Genomic DNA, 21,680 nt, shown 5'->3' with positions numbered 1-21,680 from the left:
GCTGGATTTCAGAATGTAACAAATAAAATTCTTGATGTATTTCTGGTTTCTTCTCAAATCGCCACCGATACAGGATCATAACACCGAGCTGAGATGGATGTGTCCTGGCATCGGCCGCCATCTACAGAGCAACCTGGCGCTACCGTTGGGTGAAGCACATGCTACCATGAACTATCCGGATGGGGGGTCAGATTCTAGGAGTCCTGGAAGTCCCAAACTGGTCTCCCTTTACTCGGGTTAGTGGGGTACATTTAAATAATATAACTTAAAAAAAATAATTATTTTCCAAAGGAGGGCTGGCAGATCTCGGAAAGGGAAGCCCACCCTGGTAATATAGTGGTCCATAACACACACAATGCACACTATCTAGTCCCACCCGGCCTACATTCACCAAATGGGACTGCATAAAAAAAACTCATAAAGGGAGCACAGAAAGAACCACAGTCAGGGTGTAAATACAATCCAACATCCTTTTGGCCCTGGTGGCTGTTTGTGGAATTGCATGTAAAATCCATAGAGCTTCTGATACTGGACCCAATCTTTGTTACCCACACAGTGACTGGCGGGTGGCCGATAGATCAAAGAACTGCTCTCCCTCCCTAAAGATGCTGTTCCACTTAGATAAACCACTACTAGCATGTTAAGGGGCTTTGTCATACCTGAGAACATCCAGGCTCCGGCTACAGGGCTTTTTTGAATGAAAGTTGGCAGTCCGCTGCCATGGGTTGGCGGTCCCGGTGACAACGGTAGGTGATCCGCTGGCATCAATGGGCAGAGTGGAAGTGGATGGGGAGTGGGATGCGAGAGTGGCCGCGAGACAGAGATGGTGACCCTGAGAAGCATCAAAACCCAAGAGAATTCCCGGGTATATCTATAGCACAGTAATTAAATAAACATGCGCAGTTCAGGGGTTTTAGTGTATAAAGGAATTCATTTTCAGTCTGGGTTTTAAAAGGATCAGTAAATCAAGTCCCTTGTTTCTTAGTTTAGGTGATTTCGGTGATCCCTGTGGCGCCACTACCCCGAACCAGTCCATTAATGCAGTGGAGGACTCCGCACTGTCCTCTGTAGGTTCCTTCTGCGCCTATGACTTGCGCTAAAAGGGAAATGCGGCTGCAGGGTTTGCGTTTAGTTTCACATTAATGGCGGCACAGCGGTCCCTTTCCTGCAGTGTGTGCTTATCATGTGCTTACGGCACCAGCTGGAGGAATATGGAATAAAGGGATATTTTCCTAAAGATCTAAACCAAGGAACTAAAAACTTCATGTTCACGTATGTCTCGATCCATGCGTTTCTTTGCAAACACAATGTCTGGATGAGAATTTTTGGGAAAAGATAGTTTTCTTGTAGCAAAAAAAATGCAATAATTTAAAATAATAATACTAATAATCTCTTCTTTTACCAGGACTGTATAACGGGCGCTTACTGACAGCCATCCCGTACGCCTCTGGAATGGAGCACGCAGAACAGTGTCTCCGGAGTCTGCAGGGCTGGGGTGTTCAGGTGATTGGAGGACATACTAATTCTTTATTACTGCATGCGGTATGCAGATCGCAGGGTTCTCTGAACGCGTAGGGATTTTTCTGTTGGATTTAGATAGTAACGTGTAAATGCACAAAATGACCATTAAATCATGCCCTGTCAATGTAATAATCCTTAGCTTTTATGGTCAAGACAAGGGTCTTAGGGCGTGATTGCCCCAGGCCTGTGGGCTCCCCAGGGCCGGCCCACAGACGGCACTTTTGAATGGGCGGCACTCTGCCGCCCCAAGCGCTTTTTTTTTTTTTTTCTTGAAGCGGAGGAGAGAGAGGGGCGCCGAGTGGTTTTCACTTACCTGCTCGGCGCCCCTTTCTCTCCTCTGCAAGCCCTCTAGCTCGGTGCCGGCTTGTAATGTTGAGGGCCGGAAGATGACGTCATTTCCGGCGCTCAGCATTACAAGCCGGCAACGAGACAGAGCAGGGAGACTTTTTAAACTTCGCCCCAGGCGGCATTAAGTCTTGGGCCGGAGCTGGGGCTCCCCCAGGTATTATATTAAGCCCCGTATTGTGTGTTCTGCCCTTTGGTCCCCCAAACTGGCCTATTTAGTGAGCAGTGCTCCAAGGGGTTTGATCCAACGGGACGGCGCCATAGGCAGTGGCGGATCTACCGGGGTCGCAGGGGTCGCGACTGCCCAAGCCAAGGGGCCGCCCGACATCTTTTTTAAGTTTTTTTTTTTAAATAAGGCAGGGGCGTCCAACATGCGGCAACCGATCTTACACGAGCCGCACCTCAAGCCCTGCTACTTACTTGTGGGAGGGTCTTCTGGACAGCACAGAGGAAGCGGAGTTCACGTGACATCCTACTTCCTCTGTGCTATAGCAGAGAAGGCAGAGGGAGGCCGCGCCCCCTGCTGAAGTCTGTGAGCGGCATCGAGGGAGCTGCAGTGCAGGTAAGGGGGTGGGGAGGGTGTTTGAATGAGTGTGTGTGATTGAGGGAATGAATCTGTGAATTAATGATTATATGAATAAATTAGTGTGTGTGTGTGTGTGATAGCATGGATGTGTAAGTGCTGGAACCTAGGCATGATGGGACTGTGATTGCTGTTAGCAATCACACTCCTATCATGCCAAGTCAGCCAGTACATGCTGAAACCTGGCCAGCTGCCCCCCTTGTGTAGTGATGCTGCCAGCAGTATGGGGTCTGCACTTACAGCCACCCTGTACCAGCATGTACTGGCTGACTTGGCATGATAGGAGTGTGATTGCTAACAGCAATCACAGTCCCATAATGCCTAGGTTCCAGCATTTACTGGATGGATGTGTAAGTGCTGGAACCTAGGCATGATGGGACTGTGATTGCTGTTAGCAATCACACTCCTATCATGCCAAGTCAGCCAGTACATGCTGAAACCTGGCTAGCTGCCCCCCTTGTGTATTGATGCTGCCAGCAGTATGGGGTCTGCACATCACTTACAGCCATCCTGTACCAGCGTGTATTGGCTGACTTGGCATGATAGGAGTGTGATTGCTAACAGCAATCACAGCGAGCACAGTCCCATCATGCCTAGGTACCAGCATTTACTGGTTGCCTGGGTATGATAGGAGTGTGATTGCTGTTAGCAATCACACTCCTATCATGCCAAGTCATATTGCTAATTTTGTCCAATTGTGTGTTACCTACTTTTATTAAACATGTGAGTTTTTATTATTATTTTTAAAGGTGGGGGTCATTTTCGGTTTTGGCTAAGTGAACCCTGAATGTTTTGGTCAAGAATTTTCATTTTAGTTCATCCCTAGAATAAATCTAGGGAATCCTGAATTTGTAGTCGCAAAACTTTCAAGGCCCAGAAATCAGTGAGAGGAAGAGTAAAGGTTTTGTGTCATTTTACTTTATTTTAATCTGCATATTTTATTAAAGGCCATATTTTTTGTCACAGTGAAAAATGAGTGCGGCCCGCGCACGTATACAATTCTGATGAAGTGGCCCACTGCAGAAAAAACTTGGACACCCCTGGATTATGCCCTTTGTACATGCGCCCCTTTTTCTTTGATTTTTTTACAGATATGATTCAATATGTAAATTGAATTTGTTGAATTAGTTGAAAAAAAATTGTTGGGTACAAATCATGTTTTTTTTGGGGGGGGTGGGGGGGTGGGGGGGTGGGGGGGCCCTTAACAGATTCTCGCACCCGGGCCCTGAGGCGTCTAGTTACGCCCCTGGCCATAGGGTTCTGCAACCACGTAGAATGTATACGTCACTGGTGATAACTAAATACTGAGATTTAACCCGTGATTTTCCATTTTCTCTTTAAGGTGTCCATGGCTCAGTTGAGGGATACCCTGCGGAGGTCGGCCCTGATACCGGAGCTGCAGAGATACATCTTCCTCAGTTCCCGATGGTTTGGAATTGTTTTGGCGGTGGTGAGCTCTCTATCTCTATTATTTATACCGTTGGTGTCTGAGTCTATACTCCATGTTTAGAAAGCAGAAACCTTCAACATACTGGGAAAGAAGAGAATGGATGAGAGCGACACGATAAAAACATGAGATATATCAAGAAATTAAATGAAGTCCAAGAGGGAATCCTTATTTAATAAATTGAGGGGTACAAGAACTACTTTAAAGCATGAGGTGGTCTACTTTATATGAGAGTGAGAAAAGTCTACAGAAAGTTGGGTAGATATGTGCGGCTACCATTTTTATGCACACGCAGCATGTGCCTTCATGTATCCTGCTGGGAGCCATCAACTGGAAGACCTACTGGCCCACCAGACATCTGCTCGGTGAGCCAGGTTGGGCCTGTCAGTGTATGTTTGTTATTTATTAGCAATTCATTATTTTGCCGATGCTGTATGGGGGGATTATCAGTCAAGAATGCTTTGTCCCAAGGTTACAGATTTCTGGGCTTCCCTTAATGGTGTCCAAAAACAGCTTTTTAAATTATTTTATTTTGAACTTAATCTTCCGTGGTCAAGGAACTCGGTAGATCCGAGTATTTCTGAAATTCAAAGAATAAGACCCCTCTTTCAGTCAGATCAGATATGGACCAGGATGCACTAGGAATAGTTCAAACTCTTGGCATTTACCTTCCAAGTGGTTTCAAATATGGCGTTTATTTCTTTTGATTTAGAAGCTATGTAAATCTATTTTTTTAATGTCAAACATGGGGTGAGAGAAGGTCCATTAAACCACTGAATACTCGCCGGATAGTCTACACGAGTTGTGGCGGAGTAGATGTCAGTACACGGTCGTCACAAGCTGTTTATTCCACTATTATGTTTTCAGGTGTTATACGTCTCTATATGGCTCAATCTTTACACCACCGCACAGATATTCACAAACGGCCATAGCTGGGTGATCAGCATACCCGTCACTGTGGCTACAACCGTTGTGACCTCGGTGGTCATTCTGACCATCAACCAACACCAAAAAAAGGTGAGTGAACTCCCACTAGTAAGTGTTATACGACATGCAGGGTTTTCATAGCTGGTAGTCCCTGGGAAGATGGATTATCCTTTTCTATTTTGATAGATAAATGTCAACACAGACCTGAGTCTGGCAGCTGCTAACGAGATCTTCATGAAATGCAATGTTCTCCTGGGAATCGGTGACCAGTCGCGCACGTGTTGCAGTGTGCCATCTGTATCCTTTGTGCAGTAGGCTTGGGAGAACCGATAGTGAATAACACACTGTGTATGTGTAAAAGGGCTTACAAACCCACGTCACTTTCTGGTGTATGGTGACCAACCTCCATTCTTAATGCAGAAGCAACGACTTTGGGTAGCCTAGAACACTGAATGTGAAAGGGCTGCTAAGGGATCCCAGCAAGGAACCCTGGGTTCTAGCTTTAGCATCACTGATAGAGCTGGGCTAAAGCTAGTGTTTCTGCCGTTATGGTGCCATGTACGAGGCAGCAAGAGAACGGTAAGGAGTAGAAGAAGATGCCTTTGGGTCCTGGACCAGTTCCATGATTTCACATGAGCATAGGCTGAAGAATCAATATATTTTTTTTAGAATTGTATTAATTCTAAATAATGCATTTACACTACAGAAACTGCTAGACCACCTATGGACTCAATTTAAGCAGTGTATAAGGGTATGAGTAAATGCTATAAGGCATAGAGCCAGATTAAGCCCCTCCAGAGCCCATAGGCACATGGCTCTAGCCCCTGCATCAGGGAATAAAAACACTCTCATTTACGCTTACCTGTCAGGCACCTGGGTCCACCTCGCCACATGAGGTGGGATCCATGCTAGTACTGAGGGGTCACATTACACGACCCTGTAGGTTAGATGGCTACTTCTTTTTGTTTCCATTTGGGAACCCATAAAACGCAGTGCCACCATTATTCAATACACAAGCAGCATCTCTACTGCTGTTATGGGTCATATTATACTCCGTGAGCAACAGGCTAGCTATGCATCATGGGAAACGTAGTTCATGAACATTCTGCGAGGTGCTTAGCGCTTAACCCTGCTACAGACTTATTTCCAAGCATTTATATCCGGCTGACAGAGCGCATGTGTTCAGTAATCCCATTAAATAAATGACTGGACATATTCCGGATGTTAACTGTTTATAGGGATCCACCAGCTTTAAAGCACACCTGGCATTTTCCCCAAATGATCATTTATTGTTTTATATAGCGCCATCATATTCCGCAGCGCTGTACAACGGGTCCTCCATTTTACAGTTCAGTACACTTAATTAACCCATGAAATGTCGTCCGCATTTATGTATTCATTAGTGAGCCCTCTTTGGCGCAGCCTTAACTTCCTGCTTTCAGGATCTGTTTGATTATTACTTCCTGTTATGTTATCTCTCTTCCTGTTAAAGAGTTACTTCTGAGCAGAAAACTTCAGAGCAAGACATGTTTAATGTATTATAGTTGTCACCTTTTGTCATGGATCTTAAAAACCAAATAAAACAAACTATGTGAAGCACAAACTATAGGAAATTTGTATTTACAATTCTGTTTGTTTCCATGGCGATAGCTCCATATTTAGAATGTTATACATATGCCTTAATATGGTGCTGTAGTGTGGGTTGCCAAACCTTAAGGTGGCTTCCAAAGAATCCTTCAGATTAATTAGTAAAATAGTATTTATTAGTAAATTAAATACTATTTAATTAGTAAATTAAATACATTCATCCCTTTAAGAGATTCCGGTCGTAGACAGAGCTTTGGTTCCTTCACATTTACGTCCAGCTCTGCTTCATCTACTTCCACCTCTCGGGCTGTCAGCAGAGACTCTCTCAATTCTTGGCCAACATGAGACGGGTAAGTGGGACCCGAGTAGTAGGGTGCGTTGGTGATTTGGTAACGAGTGGAAGCCGCTGAAGGAGATTAGAATCACAGTGGACATGAAAGTAGTCTGCGTGATATGTCAAGGTATGAGGCATCTTTAGCATACTTTCCAAGTGTCCTGTTTTAAGCAGGATAGTCCTGATTTCCATGGTTACAGGCAGTGAGGGTTATGAGCTTGTTCGGGAGATTAGAGGATATCCCATAACCGGCCCAATGAGCCGTGGAACCGATTGAGGTCTGTGCTTTTGAAACACAGATCTTAACCTCAGCTCATATGTGATGTATTAAAGTAGGGCGCCACAGTGTGATGTCATATCCCGTGCTCTGCTTCAATGGATGTTAATGTAGCTGGATGGTTCTGCCCTGGCACCCCTGGGTACCGCTTTGGCCATCCAAAATGTTAGGGATATGATCTAGTGAACGCTCCATTTATGGAACACATATTTATGTTTTCTTCAGGATGACCGCAGAAGGTGCCTGGACCAGCTTTTTGTTTTTGTTGAAACTCCTGTTAACCCAGTACTGGCTCAGGAGGGTTCTGAAGTCCCCACATCAGAAGAGAGTCCCCTTTTGTCCAGTGGCTCGGGGAAGAAACCTGTTGTTTCCAACGAGAAGATTCCGCTTATAAATGAAGGTGAACCACATGTAAGTCCTTTTTCCTGTTAGTTATCAGATGTTTTAGGTATGGGATGATAGCACCAAGCTGTATATAAACGGTACATACAGTGTGTATCAATAAGCTGTTCCACCTACTTAGCTGAATATAATACTGAATAATAACGAAATGCATCATTGAAACACCGTGCCTAATAATGCAAATTAAAACACAGAGAAAGGGGAGAGTTACCTGCTCATGGAAGATGAAATGTGATTTTAGACTGCTGTGCCAGAAGTTAGCAGCACCCGGGGGCAATAATTCTTTCCTCAATAACAAAACTGCACATACTAACACACATACTCTTACATACTCACACAATCTTCCTCGCACTGCTAACATCATGAACTCATAGATGCCAACATCATAAACTCAGATACATGTCACCATGGAGAGACACACGCATGCTAACACAAAACATTCACACACTCTCCTGCCATACAGTAACACACACAATCACACTCTCATCATCATCATCACTGCAGCTTGAGCTTCAAGAGTTGAGAACTAGCAGTCATTAGAGGATTTATCTTAGTTGTCTAATAAATACTTCATGGTACTTACAGCATATTTCATCAGCTATTAAAGGCCTTGTAACTGTAGCAATGGCCCCTTGCTGTTTATTGTGCTAAAAGAGAGCCTTATGCACGTTCGTTGGGTAATGTGTCATAAAGGAACCTTTTTCTCAGTCACGTAATGATACCACTGGCAGATTTATGAAATGGAAATCGGTCATTAGTCTAGCAGGATTTAGCTTTATCGCTAGCGTACAGAATCATTACTGTTTAGTTGATACCAGTATACCTAATAAAATAAAAGGCTTTTAGGAGAAGTGAACATTACAATTACATTTGTTAAATTCACTGTGACGGACTTCCAGGAGGGGCCGTTAGATATTTATTCTGGCGCGGGAATCTAGCGTTAAAAAATCTTTTCCTGTGCATTTTTCATTTTATTTTTCCCATTATAAAAATAAGAACTGCAATGAATAATTGAAAAAGCGTATATAGAAGAATTTCAAATGTCCTCGTTATTTTTGAGACGGGGGTTAAAACCCATCTCTGAATTAATTTTTAAAGAGCAAGTTATATAATTTTCTTCTAAAATAAATGGCTACTTCATTTTCGCTCACTGTTCTTGCTGTAGTTTACCTGTTAAAACCCTTCTTCAGCATAGAGCGCTGAAGGTATCCCTGATCCAGAGAGCATGGTAGACCATAGTGATGTACGGTTAGCTTGAATGAGGCCATCAGGCAGTAGTTGAGCCCAGCAATGGCACCAAGGCAGTCTCTAGTGCTACGCTTTGGCATTGGTAGCAAAGGAGAATAGGTCCTCATTCCCACCTTTCTCTGCAGGTCTGTAGCAGAAAGGTAGGTTTAGGAGGTAAGGCTATATCATGTAGCCTGGTCATTGATTGAAGCGATGGCGCAACATACAACGGTCATAGGCCATTGTTTTAGGATAATTTTGTGACCGACGCACCATAGTTTCATGTATTCTCTAAATTCTATGACACCATAAAAGCAAAGCTCTCAAGACAATGGGATTATCATTGAATTTCTTGAGTAGATAGTGTTAGTGTCTATTCAAAGAAAGACTTTACTATACATTTTTGAAAAGCCAGTCTGATTGAGCTTGACGGGTCCCATGCAATGTATCAAATCAATGTCGACAGTAAGGACTTTAGTCTGGATGTCCATAATATGGATAAACAAGTAAAACAAAGCTAAGAATGTTAATGTGCAGCTATTTGTGTCTTTACATTAAAATAGTTACCAATTGGAAGTTGAAGCCAAAAAAAGGGTATAATGCATCTTTAGCTAAATCTTTTTTCTCTCCCACTCTGGTGCCAACAGGTGATGGCTGAACAGCTCTTGATTATAACCGGTGCCTGTTATGTCCGCCTGCTGATCTCAGGGCAGCTTCCTCGAGCCGGTGATGCTTGCCACACAGGGGTCCTTGATGTTCCTTGCCCTTGTCAGTTCATCGAGCAGAATATCCTACAGTCTGCACAATGTTCCACGTGTGTATGAACTGAAACCCATTTTGAACAATGAAACATCAAGGACAGAAGAGCACCATTGTCGAGGTAGGATTTTGGATACGAAGTTAAAATAGGGGTACAGGTGGAGAAAAGACTTACGCAGGATTTTAGAGTCACACTTCATTAGAAAAGAAAAAGATGCAACAGAAGTTTGCAAAAAAGGACAATGGGGCCTTCAAGAAACCACCTGCATCATGAATGAAGGGTGTACCTTTTACGCATATTGTATACATCTTACATCAACATCAGCGTTATTTTATTTGCCCTGATTTTGCCTTAATCTCATTTTTAATGCAAGTGAATGCTATCACAAGCCTTGACGGAATGATCCCTTCTGGGTAGAATTTGTATGTATGTCGAAGGACATTTACTTTGCCTCCATCTAGATCCAGATCAATGCAAGTAAGAACTATAGACAGTTTCAAACTCTCAAATAACAACCCCAGATAATGAAACTAAATTACATTAGAGGTTCAGGGATACTCGAAGCTTACAGTGTATGTTTAAACCTCACATAAACCGCTGATTATACTGCAAGATAATCTTCAAGAACCACCCCATTCATGGAGGAGAAAAGCCTAGTAACCTGAAATGCTGTGCACTTTATGAATATATTTTGAGAAGTGTGTGGAACTTTTAAACCCAACATGGCAGAAAAAAAACCCCGTATAAAATAAATACACTGCAATAAATACCCAATCGAAGATTAAAAGCTGAATTTTATTGTTATCATTAAGAGCCAAGTACTGTAGTCGTGCACAACAAAAAAATAAATCATAATTTTAGAAAAAAAAAAATAAAAAAAATTTAAGACGAAGATTTGGTTAACTAGAAGCAAACTGGTTGGAATGGCCTTGGGCAGATAATCCATTAAAGCAACCCAACAAAGCATCTCAGAGCTAACCCAGATCACAGGACAGACATTAAAACAGTTTTTATAAATGGGGTAGTAGGGTGAAGAGGGTAGGGGGACAGGGCACATGAAGAAACCATCAGTAAGTTAGTCTGGAACAAATCAAAGTGAAGGAAAAGCAGACGCTGATACGGAGCCTACCAGTTAGTGGTTCTTTTTATAAATGGGGAAGGGGTATTTTGGCTTGGATTTTTCCACTCAAGTAACATTCTATCAGACGTTTATTGGAAAACTCAAGTTTCTAAAAAAAGTGGATGGGGAAAGGTTTTAAAAGTTTTGTTAACGGTCCTGACATTTTGGTTGCTCCATTTGGTCTCCTACCCACCCTCTCAGCACCTAAAATTATTGCAGTTTGCCAACTTGGAGATCCCTTATCCCCCCTACAAGGAGTCTATGCTAAGAACAGACAAATGTAAACAAATACAAGGGGCAGGACAGCACAACAGGAGCATGTGGCATACAAAGCAGCCCTCCGACGGGGATGATCTGGACCCATCTGATAGCAGCAGCGCTCTTACGTTTACAAAAGAAAAGTGCCGTGTTCATCAAAAAGCTGCTTTTCAGCGTATCCAACCATCCTACTTCCCTCTCCACAGAATCTAATGCACCCCACTCACACACTTTGCCCCTTCAGTGCCACCGGGGTTATATGGTCATTACATTAACCAGGAACCAGCTAAGCAAGACCCTAAAACTTGTAACCCCTCAGTCTCCAATCGGGAGAATTGAGTAGGGCAGCTGTACGCAAGACAGGCACAGAGAACACATGGAGGGTAAGGGGTTTGGGGCAAGGGGTGACAGTGGATGGGGGCTTATGGCACAGACACATGGTAGGGGCTGCCTGGAATGTGCTCATCACCCCATTTAACAACCAGGATGTAGTCGCCCTTGTCCTTCAGGAGGTACGTGACATTGTACAGACGATTTCCAAGATGTTTCACCACAATCTCTTCACATGGTGTTTTTGGGCCATGAACACCAACAAGCAGCATATTATTACCTAGAATGGATAAGAGCAGGTTTAACTTATTACTAGTATAACAAAAACCCAAAACACAAACATTGAGGAGGAAGTAGTTTAGCTGAATATCTACTGGATACCTACCAGCTTTGCTGCAGTCGACTGTGAATGAATTCTTTTGGCCTACAAAGGCTTTGTTGAGACCCAGACCTTTGGCCACCACTTTACTTGCATCAGAGGATACTTTGGGGAGTGCTGCCTGTTGTGCAAAAGCTTCTGATTTTGAGACAGACTCTACAAATACTGATGAGGATTCATGAAGGCTGTGGCTGGTGACAAGACGAGGTCCTAAAACGAGAGAAACACGATTATGCGGCCTTCCTAACTGGTCATTAAGCAGGGTCAATATTTAACTAGAGAAATCTTCCAAAATTAAACGATATCCATCTCTTACAGGGCATAATGCTACTGTACTCACCAGTAACCTTAGCTTTAAATGGACTTCCAACAATATGATAGGGGCCTCCATATTTGATGGAAATCAGGTAGCTACCAGGAGCCATGGGGGTGTAGATGACCTTGTAGCCTTCTGCACACTCTTGGCAGTCCATCTTGACCTTGGATGGTCCGTCAATTGTAACTGTGAGCGCTCCAGCTCCAGCGTTTGAAGTGTTCACAATGAATTCTGCAGGATTGCCTGTGGGCAGAGTTTGTGGGGGGGGGGGGGGTAGAGTTTATTTTTGTAGGCATTTTTACTTGGGATTTAATGGTTCTACTCCAATGCAAACAGATGACCTTACCTGTGGTTCCTCCTTCTAAACCAGCACCATATGCAGACACCATGCCAGGATCTCCAGCTTGCCCTGGCTCTCCCACTCTTATTTTGAAGGGGCTACCAGGAATGTGGGAACCATTGAATTTAACATCAACTAGGTAAAGTCCATTTTCACGAGGAATGAAACGTACAGCATATTTATCTAAGAAAAAACAAAGTGGAGTTAAATTGGTGATCATTCTGTGTGTAAGAGTCCATCGTTTAAGGCACTACTAGCGATTTTATTTGTTGATGAAAGCAGAGTTTGGGTCCCGCATGCCCAGGAGCTACGAGGGCAGGGAAAGACGGCATAGGGGAAGTATTAAAAGGGGACACTTGGCTAATCGCATGCATTAAAGTCCTTATAATGGCTGTATTGTCACTTAAGATGAAACTGCTGTGTCTAAATCAAACAGAACATATAGCAGCAAAGACGTCGTTGACCCCATCACAAAAAATTTTTTAAAAAAAATTGGTCATGTAGTGGAAAGCCATAGTTTCCCATTGCAGCCATGTTAGCAAGTAAAGTTTCCCTTTGAGGCAATATTACAGATCCCCAAAGGTTGCCATTGGTTTTGTTTTTTGGAGGTTCAGATTTAGCCTCATGTTCGCCGTTCTCATTAAGCGATAATCTCCCAGAACCTACCCACCTCCCAGATATCTCACCTTCATCAATCTCCGTCACACAGCACTCCTCCAGTGCTCCTGAAGGACTATGAACTTTGGCATCTAGAACTCCTTTGGCACCATTAAGACTTACTGCAAAAGAGGCTGGCTGGTTGACCTTTAACCCTGACTCCTAAAAAATCATCACAGGATTTAGAAGCATTCCAAATATATAGGTAAGGTCATCAAACAACAACAACGACTTACCTGCCCTGGGCTCAGTTTAATGAGGAAGGGAGAACTCTAGTGGGAGAGCATGGCATTACAGACTGGAGGGGAGAGGACTACAATAGCCTTTTGGGGAGTTGGTGCACTTATGTTGCCATTTAAATGGCATGTATATGGTTTTATGACATCGTATCTAGCAAAAAGAGGTACGGAATTAGATTAGCATATTCTTGCAACAAGCATTTTGGCTGCAATATTACAGCACACCAGAATGCAAGAATCATGGAACCCGTGATCTGAAAGCACATGGTCATTAAAGAAGAGTTCTATGGGACATTGCATTAAACAGTTGGAATGACCATACTGGCTCTTAATGAAGATGCTAGTTGCACGGGAGAATATGTAGGATCTATGAAGCCTTCTCAGTCACAGAGCTGCAGCCATGGATCTGATCTCCCATTCCCTCCCCCTTTAAACCGATACCAGGGTTTGTTTTCCCCAACAGCAAGTCCATTCCTGTTAGAAGCCTTTAAGAAAGACACGAGAAAAACACGAGAGCCTCCTGAGTCAGCTGGGAGAAGGACCTGTGCTATCTGGCGGACCAGTGGATGCTAGGATATCCTAGAGCGTTTAGAGAAACGGGGCCAGTTTGCATTCCCACTGGCCTTTCAAAAGATTATGCTTTGGGTTGAAATATTCTAAATTGAACTTAACTGTGGTTTATTAGTTTCTCAATCCACAGATTAAAAAAAGGTGGATAAAGAATTAATCTGGAAAAGCATACACTAGGAAAACCTGGGTGTAATTCCTCATATTACCTACAGATGGCAGCACTTGCAATCTCACTGCCAACATAAATGGGCACCTGACCACCTCAGCTTCACTCTATAGTATTTTGGTGGAACAGCCCTTGCAGGTACCTAGCCTGGAGTATGTTTCTGCCGTATCAGTGACAAAGATATGCAGGGCAACACTTTACCACCGAGAAGGCCGCTACCGTTGGGCTCTAACAGCTGCTCAGGAGGCGAATTCTCTGCCCAGCCATGAAGGGCTAACGTTTTTCCCAGTGCCTCACCTGAAGACTAGAAACAGTGAGTCGGCGTGCATCGTCTGAGGCGGATCCAACCGGCACCACAAATGGGCTGTCTGGGATGTGTTCATCATTAAACTTCACAGAGACTTCATAATCGCCTAGGAAAGAACACAAAACATCAGTTTTGTTCCAAGCCAAACAAGCATGTTACTTGTAACAGCACACAGGACCGGAATGTACTTTGAAAGTAGACGAGTAACTGCTGGTTATTGTTGGTGCTCATCTAATAGAATGGAATACTAGAGGTATTATGAAATGTGTTATGAAATTAAGAGCTGAAAAGGTCTTCAGGGTGATGCAAATCTACATTTCATAGAAACATGCCAATCTACATTTAAAATGGAAAATTCTCTTGTTCAAACGTACCAGGCTCCTGAACAATGTAGGACACACCACAGGATCCATCTTTCCTGTCTTCAAATGCAATTTCAGCTTTGCTGGGACCCTCCACAGAAATGGAGAGACCACCAGCTCCAGCCTCACGTGTCCAGATACTGAATTCAGCTTAAGGAGGAGCAGAAACAAAAAACATTTAGGCAGCCATAGCATTATTTCTGGACGGTTCTAGAACTTTCACATTCCTAACACTAGTAAAGCAGGGGCAGCTTGCTACATTTTCCCCAAATTTTAAACCGCCCTCATGAATATCTCAACTCTTAACCTTGATTATACATCAGTTCGCAAACTGGTGGCCTTTAACATACAATGTCTTAGCACATCCTTTGGAGATTCTATTTCTAGTCCCAGCCAACATCTATTTTAGATTTTTCAAGCCGTCATGTTTGAAGTTGACCAAAGTATGACCAAGCCTTTAAATCTCAATTGTACCCATTCATTTAATTGCTCTAGAACAAGAGCACAGACACACCCTGACAAGGTATAATGCAGTAGAAGGCGACAGTTTAATTCATACGCTTACCTGGTGTTCCAACCTCTGCTCTCTCCAGACCAGGACCCCCAGCTCTCACTTTATGGGCACCACCCTCACCAAGAGGACCAACTGTAAACTGGAAGGGACTTCCAGGCACATGCTGACCCTTATACTTGACGCTGACTGTGTGAACACCCATCTCGGTGGGGACAAACCGAATGCAGTAGGTATTGTTATCGCTCTCCATGATTTCTGCATCATGAATTTTCCCAGAGGGACTTGTGACCTGAGCAGTCATGTCATGGATGCTGATCTCTGTGGGAACAAAAGCCATAACATCCAATGACCGTTTGATTCCAGTAGGAATGTATAGAGACTTGTGGAGATGTTAGAACCATCCAAACCAGAATTTTACAGGTCTACAGAAAAACAATTTTGCTTTGAACGTGCAACTGCTTGTGTAATGACCATAAGCTGAAGCAGTACATTCAGCCTGGACAAAATCTACTTTTATGTCCTTACCAGGTATTTTCAAGCTGAGATCGCACTGGCTTCCGATGTTAGCCACAGATGGGGCAGTGCGTCTCCGTGTGATACTCTCCTTCATCCTGCCTTCTCCTGTGACTTTAACAGAGAAGGGACTCCCTAAAGAACACAAAAGTGTTATTCACACGGTGCAATTTCAGATCCTTTCAGGGAATGGCATTTCCTGCTCACTTACAGATAACTCAACAGTATTCAACTCTGTACATACCTGGCACATGTTGGTCTGCAAACTTAATGTTTATTATGTAGTTTCCTGGCTCCGTTGGACAGTAGGTCACCTTGCATGTTCCATCTTCCAAGTCCTCTGTATTGATATCCACTTTGCTTGGACCTTCAATGGACAGACTGAGTCCTCCATAACCTGTGGGAAAAATTCAGTATTAGCTTAAGGGTCTTAGATTAAAAAAGGGCAAAACCTACTACAACTGAAACCAGAAGTCAGTCTGCCATCCTAATGCTTTTCAGACTTTTGTGCAACTACCATGTGTTCTGAACCCATGAAAGCACCTATTTAAGCAGAATGAAAGTGCTTTCAAAGCCAAAGGGCTATGATCTCAAGAAAGCCCTCCCATCATCTCTACTCCCAAAGCCAAAACATTCTCACCAAGTAAGATTCATAACCAATTTAACAGCTCTTTTCATATCACTTAGAGTACATTAACTACACACTGAGCAACAGCCTACTGTGGCCACCATACTTGCTCAGAATGCCACCTAAGGGGCTTTGTGGTGGGAAGGGTGAATATATCAGCAAGTGAAGCAGAGACTTTTGTCAAGGGACACAGATACCCAAACCAGTAGTGCTGCCTATAAATGCAGCATCTGCAAGGTGATTTTATGTTACATACACCAATTAAAACAAAGTCAATCTTAAAAACCCACCTGCTTCTCTAGTGTCAATGATGAATTCCGAAGGCTCAAACGTTCGCCCTTCAGTTAGACCCTGGCCGGACACTATTACTCGGCTGGCATCACCAATCTCCGACTGACTGATCATCACCGTGATGGGGCTGTTTGGTATATGCAGGCCATTTTTCTTTATACTGACTATGTGTTCTCCTGTTTCTTTGGGTACAAACGAAATGCCTGCAGGGTAAGAGAAGAAAAGTTAAGAAATGGTTCTCTGCAAGAGCCGCAAGTCCTACTGCCCAATAAATCTATATGATGTAGAAGTCGTTTAAGGCAGCAGGTGCCCTGCTTTTAACTAAACTGATGTTATACACATATTATGCCAATTATCTAATCTTATTTTTAGGTTAAATGCTTGATACATCTTGGCACACTAGTGATAACATGAGCTTCAACTCCTCATCTTTGTTGGGACCTGATTGATGTGGCCTAGATGAGAAAAGGGAATTCAGGACAGTGGAAGTGGCCAACATCGGCCACTGGGCCTTATTTAGCATGTGCTGTGCGTTTTCCTCCAGAGAATAATTAGGATTGGTAGGATTTTGGCTGGGAAATTGCAACTGATCTCCAACTTATACGCTAACTCAACTTTAGAACAAAAGTAGTGTGTATTTTAAAAAGCTATTCTAGTTAAAGTTTCAGATTAGCGTGGCCACAGTCAGCTCAATGCGTCACCCAAAATATATCACTGCCCACAATGGCCAATTCCAGGTCTGCAAGTGGACATTTTAGCACAGTGGTAAAATCACATTACTGTATACAGTACTAAACTTTGTTGCAAGATAGATATTTTATCATCAGGGACTTCCCATTACAAATGAGAGCTATATACTACATTCAAATGGTAACTTAATTGGGACACAGCTCTAATAATCAAGATGTTAATGGTGACTTTCCAATGAGGTAGAGCATTCTTACCAATGTGACCATTTCGAAGCCTCTTAAGCAGACAAGGCTCTTCTCTTCCAGAAGGAGAGGTTACAGAAGCAGTCAATTGGCTCAAGTCTGTTTCTGTGATGTTCAGAGGAATATCTGCTGCGGATCCTACCTTCAGCTGGGACATACGCATGGTATCATCACCTGCAAGCATATTATAGAAAGATGCTTCAGCTTAAGAAAAAGTATTGAAACTAATATAACGACTGCAAAAATACAAGTGGGAAGGGAAAAAAAAAATATATATAAAGGAAGCTAACCTGTGATTTTGGCAACAAAAGGACTGCCGGGAATGTGTTTGTTGTTATACTTGACAATGATGTTGTAGTCTCCGGGCAGCACAGGGAGATATGAAACTGTGCATGTGCCATCCTGGTTGTCTGTACAGCTGATGTCAGCTTTAGATGGACCCTCAATGGCCAACGATAGGCCACCTAAGTGATGAGAATCAGTCAGTGGTACTTCATTGTCCATATGCTACAGCCAACCGGTATACATCTTCCAAGCATAATATTTGCACTCACCTTCACCAGCATCCTTTGTGTTTACAGTAAAGACAGCAGGCTTATTGACAGTGCCATGAATAAGACCTGGACCATAGGCTGTGACATGGCCGCTGTTGACATAATCCACATAGAACTGCAGTGGGCTTCCTAGGAACCAAAATGAGATTTATCAATTTAGATGGGGAAAATTTGCATTTTTTTGAATCACTGAGCCTGGTAAAACAATTCAGGAATTCTAATAGGAAAAAATAAAACAGCAGCAGACAGACAGTTGACCTATTTGGCAAACTACCTGGGATGTGCATGCCATCATATTTGATGTCCATCTCATGTAGCCCAGCTTCGGTGGGAGCATATCTGACCGTGACGGTTCCATCCTTGTTGTCTGTGATGTCTGGCTTGGCCACCTTACCAGATGGCATGCGGACTTCTCCTACAATACAAAGGAAACAAAAACATTTGTATATTTAAAGAGTCTTTTCCTGCATCCTGCTAATTTGCTCAAAGACAAAAATGGGGAAATTATCGTTTTGGAAATGGGTAATAGTAGTAACAGTAAAAATAAAGCCCAACAATTCTCAATTTATTTAGCACCATCATATTCTGCAGTGCAGTGCAATAAGGTTTTGAGAAAGTTCAAAGGTTAATAGAACTTTAAAACAAACTGTCTGCCTTTTAATGTTATTGGGGTCAAGGTCAGAGGTAAAACCAAAGTACATTAAATAAAATCAAAAGTCTATTTACTGGGTCAGAGAGTCTTAAAACCCAAAGTTCCCCCATACCTGTTATCTCTCCCTTTTTAATTGTGAAGGGAATAACCAAGTCAAAAGGTCTTAAACCTGCCACATCCAACCCGTTCACACCCATGACAGGGCGGTCTGTAGCCTAAACAAAAAAAAAGAGGGGAAACAACTTAACCAGAGGAAAACAAAATGGTGAAGAATGGAATTAAGTGGACATCAATGGAAAACAAGGAGTCCAAACTCTGCTGGATATTCACCATTCTGAAGCAGGAACACATCAATGTGATAACTATCCAGACTAGTGCAAGCCATAAAAAGCTATAAACAAACTTTCTGTGGCTACCCTGGTCTTAGAGAAATTCTCTCATTTTGGTGGACCAAGGTTTGGAGATATCAAAGCCTTAGTGGCCCCCTTACATTTGAAGTTCAGGGTCTTGAAATTTTATGGAACACTGCCCGTTACTCTTACATTGTGACTTGCTAATCTTATATTCTTTATTGGGCTTCCTTAACTCATTTAACTTTTGCAGGTACGTTTACTATGAGCTTTTTGACACCTGTGCCCCCTGTCTGAAGATAGACTAGCATGTTTTTGTGAACTGGCAGCAGAGTTTGGTTTTAGAAATAGATGTAACACACAATTAGATGACAATGGAGAGTCTTTGCAGCTAGTTTATCCAATAAACTTGGCAAACCTGGAAAAAATGAACTCTGCAAGAGACTGTTAGGCGCTGATTGAATGAAACTGGTGAGAGAACCAAAGGAGGAAGAGGTGAACCTCTTCCAGTCACACCATGATGTGATTAAATGGGAAAAAAAGACAGACTTAGGACTAATGGGGAAGTAGATGGTGGGAATGAGAACAGAATGGCAAGAAGGCAGACAATGGGAATTTAAGATATGACAGCGGTGGAGCCCCACATCATCCTCACCCTCCCCCAAATTTAAAAGGCTAGTGGAGACTCAGGGGTAGTCCACGTCCAGAGTATTATGACCAGGGAAGGAATTCTCCTTGGTATTCAGATGGTTGCGTTGTCAGTCACAGCCATAAAGCACGTTTATGGGGTTGGTTAGAAGACAACAAATATATGCAATGACTTGAACAGTCTATACTTTTGTGGTTTAATGCATTAGTCTTTCAGCCTGGACTACAATGCATTTTACTGCATGCAAGTTTTTAAAGCTGGAAAACAACTCATTCTACTCCTCTCCAAGAAGGAGACCAAGAAGCAGCCAATATCATGGCTGATAACAGAACATCAGTGTTCAGCCACTGAGCATGTGCAAGAAGTATACTGTAGTATGCTCCCTGCTTTCAGTAATGGCAGATGGGGAGGAGTTAACCAAAATGATAGCTAGAAGGCCCGCACCTATTTGCATGCAGTAAAATACACTGGAGCCCATGCAATCCAGTGTGCATTTAACATGAAATAGGGCTGTAGTGCTACTTTAACTGTAAAGATGAACATGCAGACATCTATGACTTTGCATAACCAAGCAAGAATCCTTCAGGAAATCAGTGCAAGCCTTTGTCAACAAAAATGCAAAAGCGGTGTCTGGTTTACCCTTTAACCCCTTTGCATGCCAAGAAGATTCTACACTGCACACCATTTTATATTTATATATATAAAAAAGTTATCAAGCAAAACCCCAACCAGCTAGATTTTGGGCTAAAGAGCTTTAAAGTGGAAAGCAAAAAAACATGGGCACAGATTTCCATTGTTCCTTCCCTGTTACAGAATACTCTAGAAGGGGTGGTTCCCCCCAAAATGACACAATTACTGTTAAAAGGCCAGGTACCCAGGGTTGCTGCATGCCCGGGTATGCGTAAGGTGGGACTAACTGCTGTTGAGCCATCTGCTGAGGCATCATTTGGTCGCTGTCCAGAGCCTGTGTTGAAGGTGTAAGAACACATTAGTTAAGTTTGTGAACAAAAACAGAATTCATCAAGGTACAGGAGGGTGGAATCTACATAGTCATTTTAGCGCTAGACTAGTCTGTATAGCCAGCCATGTTTAAGGCTTGACTCCAGGGAACAGGTCTAACAAACTGCAAATATCAGGCGGTAGACACACTTTAATTTGAAATACACCCAGTATTTCATCTTACTACAGCTACAGATGACTTGATTCCCTACAGATGTGTACATTAGATGCATAGAAGGACCAGAGAGGATCTTAACTTACCGTAACCTGGAATGGGCTGTTTGGAATGTGCTCCCCTCCAAAACGTACGCAGATCACATATTTGCCAGGCTGAGGAGCAGTGTAGAAGATGTCAAAGGTGCCATCTTCATTCTCAACAACATCTACATCAACCTCTGTGCCATCTGGAGTGCAGACGCTACACGTCACTTTACCCTTTCCAGCTGCCTTGGCGTCCACGGTTATTACAGTCTCTTCGCCAATCTGGATGGTTGGTCCAATACCGGCACCTGCAAGGTACAGACAATGAGGGAAAGAGCAACAAAGAAATACCATCTGATGGGTTTGGTCACCAAAGCCCGTTATTAATACCGGACATGCAACCAACTCCCTATATTCACAGCCAGACCTTATGTTCTACAGAAGATAGTCAGGAAATTTAAATGAGAAGCCTTTACCATTTCATAGAATCCTTATTCACAAAGATTAGGAGCCATACAATATGCCACTGCTGAGCCAAGAGGAATGTAAATAAGGTGAGTGGGGGGAAAAAAAAAAAATAAAAAAAAGTATTTAAGCCATCCTCTGCCAGTAGAATGCTTGGCAATGCCATGCTCACCTATTCCGTGAGAAATGTTTATTTTTTATTTGTTTCCTGGCAGAGTTGGACTACAATGAGCCAGTCCCATTCCTAACCAACACACATATTCCTCTGAACGAGTAAAGACTCAGGTTTCCCACTACCTGTGACTTATTGGTGAAGCAGTGTGGTGAGCCATTTAAATTTCCTGATTGACTGAACCCTGCAAGAACATACAGTGAAGAAAGGAGTGCAGAGCCTGGTGGAGTTAGGAGGTGCAGCTATGTTTCAGGTACTAAGGAGCCATACAGAGCAGACATGCATTAAGAGGATAGTAAGGGGGAG

At 43.0% G+C, this 21,680-nt stretch overlaps 2 protein-coding genes across 6 annotated transcripts in view; one reads left to right on the top strand and one right to left on the bottom strand.

Annotated features, from left to right (window-relative positions):
- Positions 1-9,474, top strand: part of LOC149284904 (transmembrane protein 268-like) — a 13,148-nt gene extending 3,674 nt beyond the window's left edge. Inside the window, exons 3-7 of the mRNA XM_089496049.1 lie at positions 3,792-3,899; positions 4,809-4,913; positions 6,689-6,760; positions 7,247-7,432; positions 9,298-9,474. Coding sequence (XP_089352175.1) covers positions 3,792-3,899; positions 4,809-4,913; positions 6,689-6,760; positions 7,247-7,432; positions 9,298-9,474 — 648 coding nt within the window. The remainder of the gene's footprint in view (positions 1-3,791; positions 3,900-4,808; positions 4,914-6,688; positions 6,761-7,246; positions 7,433-9,297) is intronic.
- Positions 9,475-11,210: 1,736 nt separating this feature from the next.
- LOC149284903 (filamin-A-like) overlaps positions 11,211-21,680 on the bottom strand; it is a 35,787-nt gene continuing 25,317 nt past the window's right edge. For 2 of the 5 annotated variants that reach the window (XM_089496116.1, XM_089496117.1), the window contains 18 exons: positions 20,798-21,045; positions 20,405-20,501; positions 18,651-18,746; positions 18,161-18,301; positions 17,887-18,015; positions 17,623-17,796; positions 17,345-17,506; positions 16,400-16,603; positions 15,726-15,878; positions 15,494-15,616; positions 15,020-15,286; positions 14,467-14,604; positions 14,083-14,198; positions 12,840-12,972; positions 12,160-12,336; positions 11,838-12,056; positions 11,504-11,707; positions 11,211-11,398 (listed from right to left, as the gene is read on the bottom strand). In XM_089496116.1, the coding sequence (XP_089352242.1) occupies positions 11,211-11,398; positions 11,504-11,707; positions 11,838-12,056; positions 12,160-12,336; positions 12,840-12,972; positions 14,083-14,198; positions 14,467-14,604; positions 15,020-15,286; positions 15,494-15,616; positions 15,726-15,878; positions 16,400-16,603; positions 17,345-17,506; positions 17,623-17,796; positions 17,887-18,015; positions 18,161-18,301; positions 18,651-18,746; positions 20,405-20,501; positions 20,798-21,045 (2,969 nt within the window). Of the gene's footprint in view, positions 11,399-11,503; positions 11,708-11,837; positions 12,057-12,159; positions 12,337-12,839; positions 12,973-14,082; positions 14,199-14,466; positions 14,605-15,019; positions 15,287-15,493; positions 15,617-15,725; positions 15,879-16,399; positions 16,604-17,344; positions 17,507-17,622; positions 17,797-17,886; positions 18,016-18,160; positions 18,302-18,650; positions 18,754-20,387; positions 20,502-20,797; positions 21,046-21,680 lie in introns of all 5 variants that reach the window. The other 3 variants (XM_089496114.1, XM_089496115.1, XM_089496118.1) reach the window with 3 other exon arrangements.

This window comes from Sceloporus occidentalis, unplaced genomic scaffold (assembly GCF_023333645.1).
Source record: "Sceloporus occidentalis isolate IW3139 unplaced genomic scaffold, rSceOcc1.0.p SCAF_87, whole genome shotgun sequence".
Lineage (NCBI taxonomy): Eukaryota > Metazoa > Chordata > Lepidosauria > Squamata > Phrynosomatidae > Sceloporus > Sceloporus occidentalis.
Note: the sequence above shows the minus strand (reverse complement) of the source record. Positions and strands in the feature narration are given on the sequence as shown.